Source organism: Lucilia sericata, unplaced genomic scaffold (genome assembly GCF_015586225.1).
Source record: "Lucilia sericata isolate MDLA Ls3-8-SP2 unplaced genomic scaffold, ASM1558622v1 Contig000589F_arrow, whole genome shotgun sequence".
Lineage (NCBI taxonomy): Eukaryota > Metazoa > Arthropoda > Insecta > Diptera > Calliphoridae > Lucilia > Lucilia sericata.
The window spans coordinates 229,810-249,375 of NW_023994596.1; the positions used below are offsets into that span (position 1 = coordinate 229,810).

At 33.5% G+C, this 19,566-nt stretch overlaps 1 protein-coding gene across 7 annotated transcripts in view; it reads left to right on the plus strand.

Moving 5' to 3' along the window:
- The window catches only part of LOC119606473 (multiple C2 and transmembrane domain-containing protein), a 71,145-nt gene that overhangs the window by 37,494 nt on the left and 14,085 nt on the right, over positions 1-19,566 (plus strand). For 5 of the 7 annotated variants that reach the window (XM_037959990.1, XM_037959988.1, XM_037959989.1 and 2 more), the window contains exons 3-6: positions 11,686-12,296; positions 12,376-12,484; positions 12,571-12,713; positions 17,032-17,229. In XM_037959990.1, the coding sequence (XP_037815918.1) occupies positions 11,686-12,296; positions 12,376-12,484; positions 12,571-12,713; positions 17,032-17,229 (1,061 nt within the window). Of the gene's footprint in view, positions 1-5,024; positions 5,045-11,685; positions 12,297-12,375; positions 12,485-12,570; positions 12,714-17,031; positions 17,230-19,566 lie in introns of those variants that run through there. The other 2 variants (XM_037959995.1, XM_037959994.1) reach the window with 2 other exon arrangements.

Here is a 19,566-nt window from a genome sequence, read left to right on the forward strand (position 1 = left end):
TTTTTGATTATTTTTTCTTATGGGCTGTCAGTTATTTACAGATTTCTTGTGTTTAGTCTAATGGAAAATAAGAAAGTTTTTTGAAAATTTATATACATGGCTAAAGTTTTTAAATGTCAAAAAATAAAGTTTTCCTTTATACAAAAGAAAGACAGACACATTTCTCTACTTTAAGTGATCACTTTCGATTAGTTTTAAAATTTTCGAATATAAAGAACATTTGTGTAAAGTTTATGGAAATTTAAGTTTTAGCTCAAATATTTTTTTAAAAAACTTTTAAGTGTTGGTGACTTTAAGTCATCAGAAAAACGTGCTGTTATCATCTGAAACATCCAAGTGACAAAACCACTTTATTTATTTTTCTTACTTATTTATTTCAAAGACCACAATAGAGGAAATTGCAATCTTTAGTTCTATACCTTTCAAATACTCAACAGTTTTTTACTCAATCTAATTAATATTATTAAGGTCAAGTTAGTATTGAATAGCCAGAAGTGTTATCATTATTTTCCAATCTTGTATTCAAATTGATTAGTTCATCGCTAGCTTTATGCCTTTTGAATTTCTTAGTTAAAATCAATAAGCCTTCATGGATAATAATCTATAAATATTATAACAATGAAAATAGTTTTTCTTTAATGTGTCACTATTTTATAAAAATATTTATATTAAATTTTCTTTAGTATCTAACAACATTTTACAAAGCCATGTCAATCAAATATTATTAATTTTTATTGTCCTTTCCTCTGTAAGTGTATTTAAGTATTTGCAATTATATAATTGGCCTTATATTATTTAATAACAATTTATTTATTTATAAAACAACAATTGACACTCATAATCAACGTAAAACTTGTAGCCATTTTCACTTGTTGTCTTAAATGTTTGTTTCCTGTTTTTGTTTTTTTCTGTTGTCCTTTTCTTTATTTCCTTTTTTTTCCATAAAAACAATGTCACGGTGATTATAAAGAAGGGGGGTGTGCTTACAAATTCATGAATTTTTAATAAAAAAACTTGAAATAAAAGTTCAAAATATGTGACATTTCGTCAGGGTTTAAAGTGAACGTCTGTTGGCAGGTTTCATTGGGAAGGGCGGGGAAGAAGGAAGAGGGGGAGCAACAGGGAGGACAGGAAAGGAGGGGGAAAGGGAGGCAGGGCAAAGGGGGGAAAAAACGGGAAACGGACAGAGCGGAACGAAAGAACGAACGAAGAACGAACGAACGAACGAACGAACGAACGAACGAACGAAAACGAACGAACGAACGAACGAAACGAACGAACGAACGAACGAACGAACGAACGAACGAACGAACGAACGAACGACAACGAACGAACGAACTAACGAACGAACGAACGAACTAACGAAAAACGAAGAACGAACGAACGAACGAACGAACGAACGAACAAACGAACGAACGAAAACGAAAGAACGAACGAAAACGAACGAACGAACGAACGAACGAACGAACGAACGAAACGAACGAACGAACGAACGAACGAACGAACGAAGAACGAACGAAACGAACGAACGAACGAACGAACGAACGAACGAACGAACGAACGAACGAACGAACGAAACGAAACGAACGGAACGAACGAACGAACGAACGAACGACCGAAACGAACGAACGAACGAAGAACGAACGAACGAACGAACGAACGAACGAACGAACGAACGAACGAACGAACGAACGAAACGAACGAACGAACGAACGAACGAACGAACGAACGAACGAAACGAACGAACGAACAACGAACGAACGAAACGAACGAACGAACGAACGAACGAACGAACGAAACGAACGAATCGAACGAACGAACGAAACGAACGAACGAACGAACGGAACGAACGAAAGAAACGAACCGAACGAACAACGAAGAACGAACGAACGAACGAACTAACGAACGAACGAACGAACGAACGAAACGAACGAACGAACGAACGAAAGAACGAAACGAACGAACGAAGAACGAACGAACGAACGAACGAACGAACGAACGAACGAACGAACGAGAACGAACGAACGAACGAAACGAACGAACGAACGAACGAACGAAACGAACGAACGAACGAACGAACGAACGAAAACGAAACGAACGAACGAACGAAACGAACGAACGAACGAACGAACGAACGAACGAACGAACGAACGAAACGAACGAACGAAAGAACGAACGAACGAACGAACGAACGAACGAAAGAACGAACGAACGAAACGAACGAACGAACGAACGAACGAACGAAAGAACGAACGAACGAACGAACGAACGAACGAACGAACGAACGAACGAACGAACGAACGAACGAACGAACGAAACGAACGAACGAACAACGAACGAACGAACGAACGAACAACGAACGAAACGAACGAACGAACGAACGAAACGAACGAACGAAACGAACGAACGAACGAACGAACGAACGAAAGAACGAACGAACGAACGAACAAGAACGAAACGAACGAACGAACGAACGAACGAACGAACGAAGAACGAACGAACGAACGAACGAAGAACGAACGAACGAACGAACGAACGAACGAACGAACAACGAACGAACGAACGAACGAACGAACGAACGAACGAACGAACGAACGAACGAAACGAACGAACGAACGAACGAACGAACGAACGAACGAACGAACGAACGAACGAACGAACGAACGAACGAACGAACGAAACGAACGAACGAACTAACGAACGAACGAACGAACGAACGAACGAACGAACGAACGAACGAACGAACGAACGAACTAACGAACGAACGAACGAACGAACGAACGAAGAACGAACGAACGAACGAACGAACGAACGAACGAACGAAACGAACGAACGAACGAACGAACGAACGAACGAACGAACGAACGAACGAAACGAAACGAACGAAACGAACGAAAACGAACGAACGAACGAACGAACGAACGAACGAACGAACGAAACGAACGAACGAACGAACGAACGAACGAACGAAGACGAACGAACGAACGAACGAACGAAACGAACGAACGAACGAACGAACGAACGAACGAAACGAACGACGAACGAACGAACGAACGAAACGAACGAACAACGAACGAAACGAACGAACGAACGAACGAACGAACGAAGAACGAACGAACGAACGAAACGAACGAACGAACGAACGAACGAACGAACGAACGAACGAACGAACGAACGAACGAACGAACGAACGAACGAACGAACGAAACGAACGAACGAACGAACGAAGAACGAAGAACGAACGAACGAACGACGAACGAACGAACGAACGAAACTAACGAACGAAGAACGAACGAACGAACGAACGAACGAACGAACGAACGAACGAACGAACGAAACGAACTAACGAAACGAACGAACGAACGAACGAACGAACGAACGAAAACGAACGAACGAAACTAACGAACGAACTAACGAACGAACGAACGAACGAACGAACGAACGAAACGAACTAACGAACGAACGAACGAACGAACGAACGAACTAACGAACGAACTAACGAACGAACGAACGAAAAGTAACGAACGAAACGAACTGAACGAACGAACTAACTAACTAACTAACTAACTAACTAACTAACTAACTAACTAACTAACTAACACCTAACTAACTAAACTAAACTAACTAACTAACTAACTAACTAATAACTAATTAAAATTTTTAGGAAAAAGAGAATTTTTCACTTTTAACGAAATTTTTCTTTTTTAGAAATTTTTCAAAAATTTCCCTTCTGTATAAAATTTTACAAATACGATTTTCGTTAGAAAATTAAATAAGCAAATTTTTTAATAAAAATTAAAAATTTACCAAAAGAGAAGGAAGTGTTCAATTTTTAAATGAAAATTTTCGCCAAAATTCTCTTGAGCAGGAAATTTTCATTTCCTGCTTTCGATTTTCATAGAAAATTGTTATAAAAAATTTCGCAAAAAGGAGAATTGTTCAGTTTCTAAATGAAATTTTTCGAAAGATTCTCTTCGGCAGGAAATTTTCAAATATTCCATTTTTTATAGACAATTTTTTGTAACATTCTCTTTATTATACAGATTTTTCGATAAAATCTCTTCTAAAATTCTCTCTTTATAAAAAATTTTCGAAAAAGTATCTCGTTTTAAATAATTTTTTTGAAAAATTGTTGGAAAAATTCCTTTCTGAAAAAAATTTTCGAAAAAAATCTCTTCTTTAGAAAATTTTCAAAAAATTATTTTTTATGGATAATATTCAAAAAGTTCGTTCTTCTGAAAAATTTTCGGAAAAATTTTTTTTATAGAAATTTTACGAAAAAAATATCTTTTTTATATAGAACGTTTTCGAAATTTTCTCCTCTCTATTTAATTAAATTTTTAAATTTTAAAAATATTTTTTTTTTATTTTCTGGACTTAGAACACTTTCATAACACTTCTATTATATGCCATTTTTGCTGGTTGTTGGTTCATGTGTGGTCAATTGAGTTTGTGTAAATTTCCATTTATATATTGTTTATTTGGAAAAGATTTTATGTGGGAGTAACACGTTTTAAAACATGTTATGCCTGAAAGGAATAATTTTGTTTTATAATTTAATTTTAAAATTTTTTTTATAAAATATATATGAAAATATGTTAAGTCTTTTTATATATAACGAACATTTAGATCAAGGTCAATTTGAAGATCTAATAGGAGTTTCATGTTAGAGATTTAAGAGGCATTTCAAAAAAAAGAAAAACATTTATTAAAAGGTTGAGAGTGGTTTAAGTTTAAATGAGATGTTTGGATTTGGATTTTTGATCTGAAGGTGTACCAATCAATTGTCAAATATATTTTGTTGATTTAAGTATTTTCCTTTAGTCCTATATATTATAAGCTTTAGGTATGTGAGTCCCCTGAAAGTTACAGTAAAACATGACCTAATTTTACTTATTTACTCTTAAATGATGTGGGGAATCCTTCCCCTAATTTACTCATTCAATGGATATAACTAAAAAAGTTACAAATAAAATTAAAATACACAAAATTCAACATAAATTTGATATTAAAAAGTGTTTTAAATTTAAAAAGGTTTACCCAGGTAATTAACACTAAAAAAGGTATAATTATATACCCGCACTCCAAAACACTTGCACTTCAATAATTTAATTATTAATGAAAAACTCACGCACACAGCACATGTAAACGCACAAATTTAAACAAAACGTTCACATTTAACAAATATTTGAGAGAACACCATACATATTAATTAAAAAAATATTTTTTTTTTTTTTCAAAATAACTTCCCCCTTCATATAAATAAATAAGAAATTAAAGTTTTTTTGTTCACTCGTATTTCATCAAATATTTGCTCAATATGCCAACATACCTTTAAAGTTTACAGAGGCATTTTGTTCTTATTAAAGTGTACTTTTTGTTTAACCATTCAAAATCATGTAAAACACAAGAAAATGGTTTTAATAAAATTATATCGTAAACGTTATTGTCGTGTCTGTAGGAATGTGCGAGTAAAGAAATGATATAATCATAAAACAGATAGATGATGATGATGCTTCTACTAGCACGAATAAAAATGCATAAAAAGGAATCAAGTCAAGTGCTTTGAAACGGTGAAGGTCATAATGTGAATTTAACAGGAGCAAGAGACAATTTTTTAGCTTGAAATGATATGTGTGTCATATGACATACATACGTATGTATGTATATATGTATGTATTTCTGGAGTACATTTAAAATAACTGTAATTGCGTGCATAATATATTCAGATCATAAACTGTGATTATATTTTATGCACGTTTTTGGTAATTTCCTTAAAATTCTAAACAAATTTTTTGTTTATGAAGGAGATAGGCAAAGATTTCAACTAAGAGTGAGCTCACATAATCAGCCAAAGAGTTCATTTGTTACTCTCTGCCGATACCTGGTTTATACTCTATAAGAGTATAAGCTGATTCAATACTAGTTTAAATTAATTGTCAGTAGTTTGCCAAACCCAAACGGTAGCTGTATTTTCGGTTGTGTAGATCAAATAAGGAGGATTCTTTTCGTAATTCAAATTAAAGATAAACAAGTAAGAAATTATAGTCGGGCGAGGCCGACCATATAATACCCTACATCTATATATATAAAAATTAATGTGTGTTTATTTGTTTGTGGGTTTTTTTGTTTGTTTGAAGTCTATAGACGGCTAAACGTCTGCAACGATTTTCTTCAAATTTTAACAGTACCTTCCTGTATATCTGGAAGGAACTATATATAGGCTACTACATATATCTCGGAAACTGGTACAATTAGAGTCCTAAAATTTTGCACAGACAACTTTGACATCCATAAGAAAATTTTTAGACAAAATGGGCGGAATGACTATAGTGGGCGTGGCTCCATCCATATTAAAAAAATATTAAATCATTATATCTCGGAAAATGTAACAGTTATAGCCCTCAAATTTGGTCGGAGTCACATAAGTCTCAATATGATTAGTTAGAATAAAAATTGGGCGGACTAGCAGCAGAGGGCGTGGTACCTCCCACATTAATTAAATACACAAATTCGTTTATCTTGGAAACTATTAGAGTTAAAAGCTTCAAATATTGCACGAAGAACTTTAGCATCCATGTAAATATTTTGGGTAATAAATTGGCGGACTATCAATGGGGGGAGCGGCACCTCCCATATGAAAAATTGGCGAACTTGCAATAATTTGAGTGGCAAAGCACACTGGGTATAGCTAGTCAGTTATAAAATAAAATGTGATATAGTGTTCATAATAAAGTATTTAAGTTGAATTAAACCTTGCCTCAGATATACTTAAACTACTCATGACTGAATAAAATTTTTTACATTTAAGTCATATTTTAAAGGGGGCTTTCTATAGGGGCTATCATCGGAAAATTCATCAGGGTCATCAAGGCTAGTATATAACTTGGTTTTGCAGCTTTTTGTCGAGATACTAGCATATTAAACATAACTATGAACTTAAAAGCGCTATTCGGAGGGTTCAGTTATATGGGGGCTAAGTGAAATAATGAACTGATGTTAATCATTTTCAATAGGCTTCGTCCCTGGAATCATGTGTCAAATTTTATTGAATTATCTTCGAAATTGCGACCTGTAGTTTGATTACAAGGTTTACAAGTCCTTATCGGGGGTTCAGTTGTATGAGGGCTAGGTGAAATAATGAATCGATCAAAACCATTTTTAATACGCTTCGTCCCTGAAATCTTCAAAATTGCGACCAGAGGTTTGATTACAGAGTTTACATGGACGGACAAGCGGACATAGCTAAATCGACTCAGAAAATGATTCTAAGCTGAATGCTATACTTTAAGGTGGGTATAGGACCAATATTATTATGCGTTACAAAGATCAGTACAAACCCAATGTACCCTCCCTAAACTAAAGTGGTGTAAGTAGGATATAAAAAGGGAATAACGGGTAAAACTGATTTTCTGGTTTATCTTACACATTATTAGAGACGCAAAGAATTTAATTTATCTGTAAAATTTCAGCTCGCTAACTACTTTTATTTGGACTCTATCGTGTTTTCAATAGACATACAGACGGACAGATAGACGGACGGATGGCTAGATCGTCTTACAGTTTAATAAGGATCCAGAATATATATTTATATACTTTTATGGGTCTTAGATAAATATTTCGATTTGTTACCACTTAAAGAGTATTTAGTCCAATACGATCTTAGATTTAAACTTATCAGCTAATTGGGGCCTTCTAGCGTTCTGGCAGTTGAAGATTAACCCATTTTCGTCGTATTCAATCCAATGAATTTTACACATTCCGTGATAGCACGGGCTTCTGCTAAGTAGTAGGCTAGTATTGTAATTATGTAGGTAGTATATTTCGGTTTTTGGACTTTACATTCAGATCCCCAGACCCGTTTTGTGTATCAGCTTAGAGCTATCAATTTAACAACAAGCTCTCGCATAGGTTTGCTCTACTGTTTCGCTTAGCCACGATCAATGTTTCACAATTCCCGACACTTTCAGTTTCGGTTATGCGATCTGGTGTCCAATATGTGTAGTAACATTGTGACAGAATCTTAGCATTACAAAGTCACATCTTAAAACTTTTGCATATTTTTAATGTTTTTTTTTTATTATGGTTTCATAAACATTTAAGTGGTCCATAAAGAAATCATGTTTTTACATTGTCAGCACTTGTATTTGCAGTTTTACAATGTAGTGACGACATATTATCATGACATTTATGATTATTAAAATGACAAGTGTTTTTGTAAAGAGAGCGTGTGCACAAAAAAAACTAAAATAAAAAAAATTATGTGAATATTTGTAACATTAAGGGTCCTCTCGAAGGACACACTGACATGTCTTAAATATACGCCACAGTTTCATATGTTGGCATAGTTATGAGAGATTAAATTTTGTATTAAAAATCTAGGCTGCTAAATCGATTTAGAAAATTATTCTGACTTCAGTCCGCAGAAAAAAATCTTTATCGCTCTCTCGAAAATAAACTCGGGGCAACAACATTCCTAAATGTCACATTTAACCTTTTTCTTGTAAATTAAAATCATAAATATGCATATTTTCTTAAAAAGTACCTAAATAAACATTATTTAAATATTTACTTCAATGTCTGGTAAAAATAAAAGCAAAGAAAATCATATTTCTATATTGTTTGCACATTTACAAAAAGGTTAAACGTTACAAAATAATGAACTTTTTTCTTATAACTTTTTTTTGCAATTCTTAGATACACATTTTAGATGAAATTATTTAATAAAGAAATTCCATCTGTTTACTTTGTAAATTTCTTTTTGAACAACTTAATTTGTTGTCATTGCTGTGTAATGGCAGACTTTAATTACACATGTCAAGCGCACCGTGGTAGAATGTTCTTATTATACTTTTACTTTCACTGCCACTGTCTCCGGTTTTATTGTCTGAATTCTATGGCATATATTTAGCATGATAATATATTTTTGCTATTGTTGCTTTTTCACTATAAAGGAAACAGTCAACGAGCAATTGCTTGGGGTGCTCGTATCAAATGTTTTAAGGATTCAAGTGGTTTTTAAAACGTTTCTTGTAATTTTAACTGAAATAAATATTGTCTAATTTGAACTTAAATGAAATTTATTACGATGGGGGTTTTAGTCATTCAATGATGATACAGATAATTTAGATCAATGAATATGAAGTGTACCAAAAAAGAGTTCAAAAAGTACCAAGATCGATATGTACAAAATGTCCAAGAAATCAGTTATACACTGATCCTCATAAAAGTAAGATGTAGTGATTTTGGTTCTGCGGCAGGAGTGTAAATTGTAAACTAACTAACTAACTACTAACTAACTAACTAACTACTACTACTACTAACTAACTAACTAACTAACTAACTAACTAACTAACTAACTAACTAACTACTACTAACTAACTACTAACTAACTAACTACTAACTAACTACTACTAACTAACTACTAACTAACTAACTAATACTAACTAACTACTAACTACTACTAACTAACTAACTAACTAACTAACTAACTACTAACTAACTAACTAACTAACTAACTACTAACTACTACTAAACTACTAACTAACTAACTAACTACTAACTAACTACTAACTAACTAACCTAACTACTAACTAACTAACTAACTACTAACTAACTAACTACTAACTAACTAACTAACTAACTAACTAACTAACTACTAACTAACTACTAACTAACTAACTAACTACTACTAACTAACTAACGAACTACTACTACAACTAACTAACTACTACTAACTAACTAACTACTAACTACTAACTAACTAACTAACTAACTAACTAACTACTAACTAACTAACTAACTAACTAACTAACTAACTAACTAACTACTAACTAACTAACTAACTACTAACTAACTAACTAACTAACTAACTAACTAACTAACTAACTAACTAACTAACTAACTACTAACTAACTAACTAACTAACTAACTAACTACTAACTAACTACACTAACTAACTAACTAACTAACTAACTAACTAACTAACTAACTAACTACTAACTAACTAACTAACTAACTAACTAACTAACTAACTAACTAACACTAACTAACTAACTAACTAACTAACTAACTACTAACTAACACTAACTAACTAACTAACTAACTAACTAACTAACTAACTAACTAACTAACTAACTAACTAACTAACTAACTAACTAACGAACTAACTAACTAACTAACTAACTACTAACTAACTAACTAACTAACTAACTAACTAACTAACTACTAACTAACTAACTAACTAACTAACTAACTAACTAACTAACTAACTAACTAACTACTAACTAACTAACTAACTAACTAACTAACTACTAACTAACTAACTAACTAACTACTAACTAACTAACTAACTAACTAACTAACTAACTACTAACTAACTAACTAACTAACTAACTAACTAACTAACTAACTAACTAACTAACTAACTAACTAACTAACTAACTAACTAACTAACTAACTAACTAACTAACTAACTAACTAACTAACTAACTAACTAACTAACTAACTAACTAAACTAACTAACTAACTAACTAACTAACTACTAACTAACTAACTAACTACTAACTACTAACTAACTAACTAACTAACTAACTAACTAACTAACTAACTAACTAACTAACTAACTAACTAACTAACTAACTAACTAACTAACTAACTAACTAACTAACTAACTAACTAACTAACTAACTACGAACTAACTAACTAACTAACTAACTACTAACTAACTAACTAACTAACTAAACTAACTAACTAACTAACTAACTAACTAACTACTAACTAACTAACTAACTAACTAACTAACTAACTAACTACTAACTAACTAACTAACTAACTAACTAACTAACTAACTAACTATTAACTACTACTAACTAACTAACTACTAACTAACTAACTAACTAACCTAACTAACTAACTAACTACTAACTAACTAACTAACTAACTAACTAACTAACTAACTAACTAACTAACTAACTAACTAACTAACTAACTAACTAACTAACTAACTAACTACTAACTACTACTAACTAACTAACTAACTACTACGAACTAACTAACTAATACTAACTAACACTACTAGCTACTAACTAACTACTACTAACTACGACTAACTAACTAACGAACTAACTAAACTAACTAACTAACTAACTAACTAACTAAACTAACTAACTAACTAACTACAACTAACTAACTAACTAATAACTAACTAACTAACTAACTAACTAACTACTAACTAACTAGCTAACTAACTAACTACTAATTAACTAACTAACTTACCCCCAATATATTTCCTTCTTCTGCACCACACTAAGGCTATGACCCATAAATAAGTAATACAACTGATTACATCAGGAAGTTTCAGGATGAACCTTTATTGGGGCCTTATTCCACATACTGTCAGTGTAGGAATATTGTTGTCATACATTCAGACACCATACGTGAGTGCAGTGTTCAGTTTTGGGTAGTTTATAAATAGTTAACAGATCAGATGGAAAGAAATTTATCCGCTTTTCTCTCTTTGGTACCTTTCTGGTCTAAGTTTCACTTTATTAGAATAAGGGTTTATTTCTAAGCTTAAATTGACTTTTTTTGAATCACTTTTAAAAACTCCGGCACAAACATTAAAAGAAAATTTGAAAATTACACAAATATTTAACTTTTTAATCATATTCCCTCTCCTTCCAGCTCGCATCCACTACAGCGACGAAGTTCTGCTAAGCGATGAATATCGTGCCGAATATAGACGTCAGGAATTCGCTAGCAAAGAATCCATCAATGTAACACCCTCCGCCTCGCCACACGGTTCACCACAGTCACGCCAAAGATTAGGACAGCATTTAAGTAAATCGGCTTCCGAATTGAATGGTCGTCAGGAATCACCACAGGTCTCACCAAAACGAGCTAAAAGTGCTGCAGCTCCACACACGAGTGGTAGCTCTGGTTCGGGCGTATTTCAAAAGACTCATGGCTTTTTTAATAATCTCAAACATCGTTGGGGTCGGGCTAAAAGTAAAGATCGTGTAGGCCGTAAATCACCTAGTGATTTTCTCGAAGAGAGTACTGACTATGCAGCCGATTACAGTTCGGAGAGTAGTTCGGTTACTCAGAGTCCGCGACATCGTTCGAAAACTATAGGTGGTTCACCGTTGGCCAAAGAATTTAAGGCCACCGCTAAAATGGCTCAAGTGATACAAAGATTTGGTGGCTCTATGGAGGGGCGTATAGATGAGGATCCCGAAAATGGTGCCATAGGTTCAGATTGTCAAGTGACCTCTATGCAACTGGAACAACTGCAGGTGTGTGTGTTTAGTCTTAATTCTGTAAATTAAAGAATATAATTTAATTTTTTTTTTTGTATTTTCCTTTGTGCGACAGGCTGATGAAATGCGCCGCAAAAAGGAGGCGCAATTACGTCAATACGTCTTTTTTCAATTACGTGTTCATCTCAAGAGTGGCAGTGATTTAGTGGCCATGGACAAAAATGGTTCGTTAATAAAGTCTTTTTGCAAAAGAAACAGTTGATAATGAGAAAAATGTGTAAAACTTTCTATTTGCATTTTATTTGTGTAGGTTTAAGTGATCCTTATGTTAAATTTAAAATGGGTGGCAGACTATTGCACAAATCACGTACAATACATCGAGATTTAAATCCTGTGTGGGATGAAGTATTTGTGGTGCCCATAGAAGATCCCTTTGAGCCAGTTGTAGTAAAGGTAAGTTTGTCGTGTCGTGCTTAATCAACAAAAGAATTGTAATTTGAAGAAAAATATTTAATATGATTTGGTCCACTTAATTACAAATGTTTTTTTTCTGTTGGGTTCTTGAAAAGAAAATTAAAACATTTGTCTGTGTTTTAAGGAGGTTGGGTGGGGAAAGTAGATTTCTTTTTGACAGAAACATTTTTCTCTTTTATTGCTTACAACAAATAATTTGTTTTGTTATGTTAAAAAAAAACTACAAATGTCCCACAATAATAAACACTCAAATGAACATAATTAATGGCCAACAATAAATGTCTTTGATGTCGGCAATAAGTAGTTGTTGTTCAACTTGCCTCCATTCCCAAGATGACAATGGGAAAAAGGTCAACTAAATTATTAAAGTATACAAGAGCATTATGTTAGGCTGTGCTAACACCCAGTTATTTATAACAAGAGGCTTAAAATTAGAATGCTATTATACGATGGAGACATTTGTATGGGGGCTATGAAAATTTTTGGACCAATATAGCCCATTTTTAAAATCAAACAAACTTTATCAGTTTGAGTAGGTCGTTTTAGAATGTAATAAGTACCGAATAAGACCGATTGGAACAAATTAGAGTGTTATATTCGGCTATGCCGAATCTTATATACCCACCATCACACCTCGTTTGACTCGAATGAAACTTACTTATGTCGAATTTCATCTATTTACTCGTACATTTAGGCCAGTTATAAGCGTTAAAGTAATTTTCTGAAGGGGACCTTATATAGGGGGGTAGGGTCAATTATGGGTCGATCCTCATAAAATTTGGTAGACAGAATTTGGTTCGTATTAAATTTATTTGTGTCGAATTTCATCGCTACACTCGTATTTTTAAACCATTAATGAGCGTTGTAGTCATTTTCTGAAGGGGACCTTATATAGGGGGGTAGGGTCAATCATGGACCTATCCTCGTAAAATTTTTTAGATAGATTTTGACTCGTATGAAAGTTACTTATGTCGAATTTCATCTATATACTAGTATTTTTAAGCCAGTAATGAGCGTTAAAGTCATTTTCTGAAAGGGACCTTATATGGGGGTAGGGTCAATTATGGACCGATCCTCATAAAATTTTGCATAGTGATTTTGGATCTTAAGAAACTTACTTATGTCGAATTTCATCGCTATATTCGTATTTTTAAACATGTTATGGCTGTTAAAGCTGCATTTCGAGGGGTCACTTGTATGGGGGCTATCCGAAAACGTGGACCGATATTGCCCATTTTCAATACCAAACAAACCTTACCTATAAGAAATATTTATGTGAAATTTCAACCCTCTAGCTCTTTCCATTCGGACTCTATCGTGCTTTCAACAGACAGACAGACGGACAGACATGGCTAAATCGTCTTAGAATTTAATGAGGACCAAGAATATATATACTTTAGTGGGTCTATGACCAATATTTCGATGTGTTACAAACGGAATGACAAAATCAATATACCCCCCATCTTTTTCGATGGTGAGTATAAAAAGTAGTACTTTGGGTGTTCCCATGGAATTGGCCTATAGTTAGCCATAATCTCCATATAATAAGAACTTCCAAAAAACACTAAAAACTATAAGAAGCTTTTAAAAAATTAGTATTGAGATGGAATTCAGCATTAACAACAGAAAGTTTTTACCAATTCATATCGCGATCTGTCTATTGTTGGTCTCATAGGCCCACTTCCGAAATACACTTCAAATATACAACGTTTGGGAAAAAACTTAATACAAATAAATTTAATATGCGAGGAAATCATTTATAAGATTTTGCAATGATCAATCCACAATTGGCCATAGACCTAACACAAGTTCTAATTCTGACAAAAAAGTTAATGTCATTAAGAGTATAAATCATATAATGGGGCTTGATCGGCAACACTTCCTTTTTGTTTTAATCAAAATATTATACGTTTAATGTTACAAAAGTTTATGCTGAATCTTTACTGTTTATATACACAACATATATTCTGTAGACAGTGAGAAAAGTTGAACTTAGTAAAATGTGCAATAAATTCTTTACTCTACCCTGCAGGCCTTAGAACTAACTGCTAGTTAACACCTCTATAAACATTTATAATGTTTATTTAGTTTATTTTCAGAAAAATCTTACTTAGCTTAAAACAATGAAAATAATGTTAACTTTTGAACTGCAGGATAGTTATAAACTATCTACTATTTATTGAATCACAAATTGAAAGGTAAAGGCAATAAATTAAACATGTTCCAAGAGGTTTAGTACATAACGACATTAACTTCAAGTGACATGGCTGAGAGAGTATACGACAACATTACTTTGAATTCATTGGTCATTTTGCCCAGAGGTAAAACTATTTAACTAGTTTAGAAACCCTTAATCATTTGTCTACATTTGGACAAGACATGTTCTGACGAGAACGACAAAGGATTAGTATATGTATAGTGTAGCCAACAGTTTAGTGGAGACTACAGACTAGGCTTGACTACAGAAAATCTACGAACTAGATATAGTCTAGTCATAGTATACCCTATAGTATAGGTCTACATTCTAGCCTATAGTCTAGTCTATCGTCTAGGCTCAGATTAGTTTCTATATGGTCATATTCTAGTATTCCATTCTATAGTCTAGGTCTATATTCCATAGTCTAGTCTATATTCCTAGTCTATATTCTAGTCTATAGTCCTAGGTCTATAGTCTAGTCTATAGTCTAGTCTATAGTCTAGTCTAGTCTAGTCTATAGTCTAGTCTATAGTCTAGTCTATAGTCTAGTCTTAGCTAGTCATAGGTCTGGTATAGTCTAGTCTATAGTCTTAGTCTATAGTCTAGTCTATAGTCTAGTCATAGTAGTCTATAGTCTAGTCTATAGTCTAGTCTATAGGTCTAGTCTATAGTCTAGTCTATAGTCTAGTCTATAGTCTAGTCTATAGTCTAGTCTATAGTCTAGTCTATAGTCTAGTCTATAGTCTAGTTATATAGTCTAGGTCTATAGTCTAGTCCCTATAGTCTAGTCTATAGTCTAGTCTATAGTCTAGTCTAATGTCTAGTCTATAGTCTAGTCTATAGTCTAGTCTATAGTCTCGTCTATAGTCTAGTCTATAGTCTATGTCTATAGTCTAGTCATCGTCTAGTCTATAGTCTAGTCTATAGTCTAGTCTATAGTCTAGTCTATAGTCTAGTCTATAGTCTAGTCTATAGTCTAGTCTATAGTCTAGTCTATAGTCTAGTCTATAGTATAGTCTATAGTCTAGTCTATAGTCTAGTCTATAGTCTAGTCTAGTCTATAGTCTAGTCTATAGTCTAGTCTATAGTCTAGTCTATAGTCTAGTCTATAGTCTAGTCTATAGTCTAGTCTATAGTCTAGTCTATAGTCTAGTCTATTGTCTAGTCTATAGTCTAGTCTTAGTCTAGTCTATAGTCTAGTCTATATTCTAGTCTATAGTCTAGTCTATAGTCTAGTCTATAGTCTGGTCTATAGTCTAGTCTATAGTCTAGTCTATAGTCTAGTCTATAGTCTGGTCTATAGTCTAGTCTATAGTCTAGTCTATAGTCTAGTCTATAGTCTAGTCTATAGTCTAGTCTATAGTCTATAGTCTAGTCTATAGTCTATAGTCTAGTCTATAGTCTAGTCTATAGTCTAGTCTATAGTCTAGTCTATAGTCTAGTCTATAGTCTAGTCTATAGTCTAGTCTATAGTCTAGTCTATAGTCTAGTCTATAGTCTATAGACTATACTATACTATTTACTATTTATATACAGAATAGACTATAGTCTAGTCTATAGTCTAGTCTATAGTCTTGTCTATAGTCTAGTCTATAGTCTAGTCTATAGTCTAGTCTATAGTCTAGTCTATAGTCTAGTCTATAGTCTAGTCTATAGTCTAGTCTATAGTCTAGTCTATAGTCTAGTCTATAGTCTAGTCTATAGTCTAGTCTATAGTCTAGTCTATAGTCTAGTCTATAGTCTAGTCTATAGTCTAGTCTATAGTCTAGTCTATAGTCTAGTCTATAGTCTAATCTATAGTCTAATCTATAGTCTAGTCTACAGTCTAGTCTATAGTCTAGTCTATGGTCTAGTCTATAGTCCAGTCACTTTAATAAGAGGTTTTAAATATGTATTTAAAAAAAATTACAATCTAAACTGTTTAACAACATTCGCTAAACAATTAAATTCTATATTTTGTTATTAAACACCATTTAACAAAGCTCATTTCAATACATATAACTAATGAACTACTTAAACAACCTCGATTTATTTACTTAATTATATAAATTGATTAACTAATTAATTTTTTCTTTCTCCCTTAACAATGCCCACTTATAGGTCTTTGATTACGATTGGGGTTTACAGGATGATTTCATGGGTTCAGCAAAAATTGATTTAACACAATTGGAATTGGGTAAAGCGGAGGATATTAATTTGACATTGAATGATATCAATCATCCAGAACGACAAATGGGCGAAATATTAATTAACTTAACATTATGGCCACGTTCACAAGAGGATAAGGAAATGGTAAGTGTAAGTTGACAACAAAAATATAAGTATTTATGTTTGTTTTATTGTTCTTGGGGTTTCCTTTCATTTTTTCAACTCTGGAAGTGAAATTTCCCATCACACAGAGTCTCTTGGTAGTCAAAAATTAACTCAACTCAAGCATTTGAAAAGTAAATGACGGAAATTAGTTTTTAGTTTGTATTAGATGCAGGCTGTAACTTAAGTTTTGTGCTATGAATATTAAATGGTTTTTGTCTAGTGAAATGAAATGATTTATTATTTTTGCCGTTGATTGTCATCATCAACATCAACAGCATCATCACCAAGTTGGTGACACCAACATCTTCTGGTTTGAATTGTCATTCATTTATTTTGTCTGTACATCAGCCTCTTTCATTTATTAAAGCGCTCCCCCTCACTTTTTAGTTTAATTCGATGATTTTTTTTAGCATAAATATTAAATATTTTATACCTCTATCTATATTTATTGTATTCATTCTTTTGTTATACCCTACATCACTATAGTAGGGAGGGTATTATGCGTTTGGACTGATGTTTGTAACACTCAGAGATATTGGTCCTGCACCCACCTTAAAGTATCGGCTCAGATGATTTAGTCTAGTCTATAGTCAGGACTATAGTGAAGTCTACAGTCAGGACTATAGTTTAGTCTATAGTCAGTACTATAGCATAGTATATAGTATGCACTGTAGTCTAGTCTTTAGTCAGGACTATAGTCTAGTCTATATATACTCCAGTCTAAATTCAGGAGCATACTCCAGTCTATGGTCAGGACTATAGTCTATTCAGCACCATATTCTAGGCTACAGCCAGAGCTATAGTCAATAGTCAGGACTATAGTCTAGTCTGTAGTCAAGTCTATAGTCTAGTCCATAGACTAGTCTATAGTCTAGTCTATAGTCTAGTCCATAGTCTAGTCTATAGTCTAGTCTATAGTCTAGTCCATAGTCTAGTCTATAGTCTAGGATATAGTCTAGTCTATAGTCTTGTCTATATTCTAGTCTATAGTCTACTCTATAGTCTAGTATATAGTCCGGTAAATAGTCTAGTCTATAGTCTAGTCTATATTCTAGTCTGTAGTCTAGTCTATATTCTAGTCTATAGTCTAGTCTATAGTCTAGTCTATATTCTAGTCTATAGTCTAGTCTATAGTATAGTCTATAGTCCAGTCTATAGTCTAGTCTAAAGTCTAGTCTAGTCTATAGTCTAGTCTATAGTCTAGTCTATAGTCTAGTATACAGTCTAGTTTATAGTCTAGTCTATACTCTAGTCTATGGTCTAGTCTATAGAGTAGTCTATAGCCTAGTCTATAGTCAAGACTATAGTCCAGTCTAGTCTATAGCCAGGACTAAGGATTAGTCAGGACTTTAGTCTAGGTCTATAGTCTAATCTATGGTCTGATCTATAGTCTACAGTATAGTCTGGACTATAGTCTGACAATAGACTAGACTGTAGTCAGATCTATAGCCACTATAGTCTAGTCTATAGCCAGGACTATAGTCTAGTAGTCAGGACTATAGGCTAGTATATAGTCTGGGCTACAGTCTAGTTTATAGTCTGGGCTACAGCCTAGTCTATAGTCTGGGCTACAGTCTAGTCTATAGTCAGGACTATAATCTAGTCTATAGCCAAAACTATAATCTAGTCTATAGCCAGGACTATAGTCTACTCTATAGGCAGGACTATAGTATAGTCTATAGACAGGAGTATAGCCTGGTCTACAGTCAGGACTATAGGCTAGTATATAGTCTGGACTACAGTCTAGTCTATAGTCTGGGCTACAGTCTAGTCTATAGTCAGGACTATGGCCTAGTCTATAGCCAGGACTATAGTCTAGTCTATGGTCTGGTCTACAGTCTAATCTATGGACTATAGTCTAGTAGTCAGGACTATAGGCTAGTATATAGTCTGGGCTACAGTCTAGTTTATAGTCTGGGCTACAGCCTAGTCTATAGTCTGGGCTACAGTCTAGTCTATAGTCAGGACTATAATCTAGTCTATAGCCAAAACTATAATCTAGTCTATAGCCAGGACTATAGTCTACAGTATAGTCTGGACTATAGTCTGACTATACACTAGACTGTAGTCAGGACTATAGTCTAGTCTATAGCCAAGACTATAGTCTAGTCTATAGTCACGACTATAGTCTAGTCTATAGTCACGACTATAGTCTAGTCTATAGTCACGACGATAGTCTAATCTATAGTCAGTACAATTCGATAGTCAGGACTATAGTCTAGTCTATAGCCAAAACTATAATCTAGTCTATAGCCAGGACTATAGTCTACTCTACAGTCAGGACTATAGTATAGTCTATAGACAGTAGTATAGCCTAGTCTA